Below are 6,000 nucleotides of genomic sequence, written 5' to 3'. Positions count from 1 at the left end.
CTGTATAAGTTGAATACCAATTCTGTCAAGTATGGGTTACTAAATGATTTATACTCCTCTGAGTTACAATAATGCCATGAAATGAAGAAAATACTAACTTAACCCTTGACTGGATCTAATCACACAGTAGAACCAATAAGGCAAGCAAATCATAGCAAAGCAGCAGAACCCATGGTAGAAGTGTTGTCCTGAATGTTTTCAAACAGCATAAAAATATAAATTCAGACAGAAACAGCCTGCCAAATGGAAGGTGATCTGAAGAAATCATCACTGTTATAGTCTGAGCCTTGCGATTTCGGGAGCCTTCATAGCTGATGGCAGACTATTCCTCAGTGACCTAATCACATTGTTTTGCCACAGGACAGAGGAGGTTTGGGATCTGTGGCAGATTTCTGTGGGTCCCGAATGCCTGGGCCAGAAACCCTATAAAGAGAAATCTGTGTATGTGGTATTACTGAGGATGGCCATATATTTTTTTTCTTCAGAAATATGTGTTTAGTGTCTTTTTCTTTTTTGACTCAGCATATCCAAACAGCACAGCTGTAGAGACAGTACAGGATTTTCTTTTTGTCTTTTGCTTTCATTTATTCTTGTTAAAAGGGAAACAATGGATTCAAAGTTTAAACACTGTGCTTGTGACTGCCAGTTATATAAAGCCAGAGAGAGAGAGAAAGAGAATCATATACTAAATTCTTTCTTGCTTCTCAACTTAAAAGAAAATTCCTGTGAAATCATTTTAGGTCAAATAAGAGCTATTAATCAATCCCTTTCACACTGGTAGACTTTGGTTGAAGAGGAGAAATCTGGCATGTGAGTGAGGTTATGATTCAGGAGTTAGCTTCTCGAACTTAGAAAATGTTACTGATGAAAGGTGATCTGTTTTATTCTTAATCTACAATTCACTAGTTATGCAGCTTCAGGAGCTTGTTTGAGACAATAAGAATCATGATTCAAGATCTCAGAATGATTGCTTGCAGGTTTATCCAGCATGAAAGATAATTTCGTGGAATGAATCATTTAAAGACAGTGAGAGTCCATGATGAAACTACAGTCTGGAGTTTGAAAAGAGACAGGGCTGCTTTAAGAGAGAAACAGGAAGTTGTAACTAGAAGCCATCTGAATACTAAGCCAAGGCAGAACGCTCATGAAGTAGCAACTTAAGTGGCAGTGTTTATTCTGAAATCTTCAGGCAGCCGACTGTTTTAGGCAAATCTTGATAGCCCTTATCCAGGTTTTTAATCTAAGGAATCCCAAGAAGACCGGAGAATGGAAAGACAGCAAAGGTTTATGTCAGAGAAGGATGAGTATCAGTTTCAACATCAGGGAGCAGTGGAGCTGCTTGTCTTTAATTTTTTGCTCATCCTTACCATATTGACAATCTGGTTATTTAAAAATCATCGATTTCGCTTCTTGCATGAAACCGGAGGAGCTATGGTATATGGTGAGTGCAGAAATTGTAGGATTGATGTGAAACTTGTTGCTTGGGCGTAATTAGAGACTTGTGCTCAGATGGTGAAGTATTGAAACTGGAGAAAATGTGCTGATTGAAATGTCATTAGCTTGATGAAAGGTGCCGCAGCATAATGAATGCTCATCTCTTTCCAGATGAGCTGCTGAAATTTGCCCTGTCACAAGAGTAAATGTCACAGTCATGTTCTCACACGGCACACATCATGCGAGTCTATTGACAGATGCAGGTCCATTGTCATGTGGGGAGTCAAACCGAGTCAAACCGAGCAAACTGTTTTTGTAATGAAAGATATTGGGAAGTCATGGCTCTGCAGTCACAAAGAGCAGCCCATCTTTCACAGGCAGAACTGAGAAGCATTATCAAGTTCTAGAAATAGCATCATTTAAAATGTATGGAGTAAATTCTCTTTTCTCAACTAGTTTCAAGAAGGAAATGTTCAGAAACATACCCCAGTCCTCCTATTAGAATAATTATATCCAAATCCATTTTAATTATATGAGCAATGTTTTATTTTCTTATAAGAGAGTTTCTTTATGCAATAGTTTTCATTTCTTAGGCTGATTTCAGACTTTCTAATTTATAATTGTCATTTTAATGTTATTTGTTATGTACCATTTTGGGGGGGAGAGAGGGCAAGATGTGGAAAAGCATTTAACATTTTAAACTTCCAAAATATTACTCTTTCTATGTAATTTACCATGTCATGCCTTTCAGAAAGTTGAAAAAATGTGACAAAGATTATCCACACTGTACTCTCATCTTTGAAAATAAAGCAAGACACTGGTAGCTTTAAAACTTACTCACTTTCACATTACCTTTCTGATCTCAACCTGGTAATTTTGAATGCAATGAAAACAGGTGGGGCATTGATATAATACATTGCAAAATATGTACTTTTATATTTTGTTTCCCTCATTTTGGAAGTCTTGAAGCCATTTATATCCCTGAGCTTTGGAGAACAGGATCAATGAACATTTTATACGCTAACTATGTGATATCCTGATGATGAAAATGTACCGTCATGATTTGAGACCATGAGAAATTCTATGCTTTAACTGAATTCCGCTGTGAGATACTTAAGTTAGGAACTAAAAGTTTTAGGCTAAAAAGTATAATTTCTTTCAGGAGACTGATGTGCTGATCCCCTCAGAGCACAGAGTTAAATTCCTTTGTGTTGAGAGTTTTATAACTTAAAGTTTTATAACTTTAAAGTTAAAACTAAGTTATAACTTTATAACTTAGTTTTGATTTGAGTTTTAAAGCACAAAACAAAACTCTCTTCTGAGGGGAAAACACAATCAGGTTGAAGAGAAAGTCAAAGAGAAAGGAAGTGATTCTGTCAGATGTAAAGCCCTAGGCAGCAGTCATTTGCCCTTCTCCATCAACAGTGAACCACGATCTTTCTTTCTCTGGACTTGGCTAATAAATAATCAATGAGGATATGGGATGTAATCTGAGAAGCCAGAAACAATGTAATTCTTGGCATTATATTTAAGGACTGCATATGGTTTTGCAAAACAACACAGATTTTAAAATTATAAATCTTCTAATAAGAAAAGATTTCTTCATAGCACTGAATTTAATTAAACTATGGCTCATTTTGCCAATATCAGCTTATCTATCATGGAGATACTGTTTTGTAAAACTTTTGATTAAATTTTGATGACTTACTAAAATTGAACCGTACTTTTTACTCACAATACATAAATGCAACTTTTACTTTTGAGCCTGAAAAAAATCTCAGATTATCTTTAATTCTCAAAACTTCATGAAATGCTTTGAAGTTGCAGTTGAAGTCATAAAATATTAGCACATTGCACAATAGTTCAGATAGCATTTCTTTAAATTGCTATTCTTAAGGCTTATGGTTAATAAAAGTGGGATTAAGTTGTCTGATTTTTGTTCCTTCATAAACTTTTTATTTGTAAGTTATTAAAAGCAAATTCTGACACAATGAAAAGTAAAATGATTATAAAGATTATGAAAACAGGAACACTTGGGCTGTTGAGTTGGTTAAGTGGCTGACACTTCATTTCGGTTCAGGTCATGATCTCAGGGTCATGAGATCGCCATATGTTGGGCTCCACATTGAGCCCAGAGTCTGCTTCTCTCTCCATCACTCTCCTTTTGCCTCTCCCCCACTCATGCGCTCTCTCTAGCTATCTAAAATAAATAAATAAAACTTTAAAAAATTAGGAAAATGTGCATGTATATGCGTAAGTATTCCTTTATGAGAATTCTGAGTATCCTTGAGTTATCTTAAACTATATAAATAACTGAAAATACTTTTATTTTAGTATTGTTTAATTTTTTTTTGGTATAGAATTATAATTGTTGAAATTTAAGGGGATCTGAGAGGTTATCTTCTCCAGCTCCCTCATTTTACAGAGGAAGAAACTAAATTTCAGAACAGTGAAGTAACTTCACCCAAACTGAACAGCCACACATATCAAGGTCCATGTGCTCTTATACATCTATACATATGTCTAATAAGGTTGGTTCCTATTTATCATAAAAGATCTTTTACCAATAGTCTCTGAAAATAGTCCATATGGATGATATTAATGACATATAATATTTCTTCTTCAGGCATGATCTAAATGTTATACCTGAAATGTTATCACTGACTTTCTGTCAGTGATAAAATAGTCTAAGACTACAACAGAGGAACAAGATTGGACATTCTAATAAACACGTTTAAATGAGAAGGAGAAAGGAAATGCCAAGTGAAAAGTGCCCAGCACCTAAAAATGAACTTGAAACTCATGAATTGGGAAGAAGTCTTGAGATGATAATTCCACATCTTAATTTCACAGAAAAGGAAAGGAAAACTTATTGAGGTGAAGGTCATGTAATTAGCTGCTGAATTGAAATTCAACCTCCATCTCTACTAAAGACATCCTGCCTTTCTGCTGGTATTCTGCTGAAATGTCTAATATCCTTTAGAAGACACAATAGATGTTAATACATTTATTAGTATATCAGGAATCCAACTTAAAAATTCTAAGGAGCAGGGGCTTAGGAAATGAGCAGTTAAAGAAAAGTAGGAGGAAAAGTTATCAAACAGAACATTTAACTGCTCTCACAGTTTTTGTTAGAAACAATTTCAAAGTTGCTAACCTGAAGATGTCATATGAAAGGTTGTATAAAGCCAAGAAAAATCATATGTAGTGTTTGGTCTGATTCTGTGTTCATTAGAGATAAATCTGATACTCCAACTACAAATAATCTATTATTGAAAAATATCTTTTTTTTTATATGAAGGGTCCTAAGATGCTTTTGAAAATCAGTGGCAACATGATAACAATATCTTTACTTCATGAGGAACAGTAATGGGTAATTTTGTCTTATGACATTCTATGGCTCTCATTATTTCAAAATTCAGGATTGGAATCTATAACTGGCTTAATAGCTAAGCAATGATGATATTCATTTAAATGGGACTAATAGCTTAAATGACTACTAATGGTCAAAATATTGATTGACAGCAGCTGGTGCACTTAGTGCTGCTCACTTAGGGCCCTGTATCCCATGTTCATTGTTCATAAAAGGAAAATTGCTCCTTGTTCCCCAATAACATTAAGAATTTTGTTACACTTCACTGGGGGCTCTCATACTTTAGAGGACATTCATAATGCTATATATTTGAGGGTTGGGATCTAAGCTTAGGGACAGAACAATTTAAACCTCTAGAATTCTATCTTTGATTCTATGACCTTACACTCTAAGAGACACTCTCTGAACTCATGTGAAAATTTGCTCCCTGTTTAGTAGACAGAAGGAAAATTCCAAGCCATAAAATCTAGGTTTTGAATTCATTAAACTATGTCATGTTGAACTAGGTAAACTAGGTCTAACAGTACACTTAACAATATAATAGGGTTAAATCATTCACTCAATAGCATGTTTTTTTTTTAATTTATAGATAATATACTTACATGATGAATCACTAAGATTTTAAAAGCAATGTTTCTTGAAAAATCAGAGGGCATTAAATTCATCATATCACTGCTAGGAGGTTCCTCAGGGTGAAATTGTGCTGCTCAACATGATGTGTCTCCACCCTCCTGATCCGTGTTGCTCCTCTCCAGTCCAGCACTGCCTTCTTGGCTGCCAGGTCTATAAAAGATGTTTATTACCACTTTGCACTCCTCCCCCTGCCTGGAAGGCCCTTCTGAGGCTTTGTACTCACTCAAACGTGGTTTGCTTTACAGAGAAAGCATTGGATGCTCTTTTGGGGAATTTGAGCTTTTAATCCCAAGGATTTTCTTTCTTTCTTTCTTTTTTTTTTTTTTTCAATAGCTAGATGCATTACTTTGGGCAAGTGACTTAATCTCTGACCTTATTTGTCTCATCTGTCAAATGAGGAAGAAATGAAAACACCCTTCCAGCTTCAAAGGTCCTTCAAAATTTAGGCCAAGACTAATTTCAGCCATAAGGCCGTTCCAACCCAAATCAGTAACTTTTTTCAAGAACCCTCCCAGACAGGATTTTAGTTAGTGTTATTTCACCATTCTTAGTGCTTTCAG

The 6,000-nt window shown here is 35.2% G+C and overlaps 1 protein-coding gene across 2 annotated transcripts in view; it reads left to right on the top strand.

Annotated features, from left to right (window-relative positions):
* Window positions 1-1,112: 1,112 nt before the first annotated feature.
* SLC9A9 (solute carrier family 9 member A9) overlaps window positions 1,113-6,000 on the top strand; it is a 538,337-nt gene continuing 533,449 nt past the window's right edge. For both annotated transcript variants that reach the window (XM_032852421.1, XM_032852422.1), the window contains exon 1: window positions 1,113-1,441. In XM_032852421.1, coding sequence (XP_032708312.1) covers window positions 1,267-1,441 — 175 coding nt within the window. In that variant the 5' untranslated portion in view covers window positions 1,113-1,266. The remainder of the gene's footprint in view (window positions 1,442-6,000) is intronic.

This window comes from Lontra canadensis, unplaced genomic scaffold (genome assembly GCF_010015895.1).
Source record: "Lontra canadensis isolate GAN:19392208 unplaced genomic scaffold, GSC_riverotter_1.0 scaffold6, whole genome shotgun sequence".
Lineage (NCBI taxonomy): Eukaryota > Metazoa > Chordata > Mammalia > Carnivora > Mustelidae > Lontra > Lontra canadensis.
This window is presented reverse-complemented; position numbering and strand designations above follow the sequence as displayed.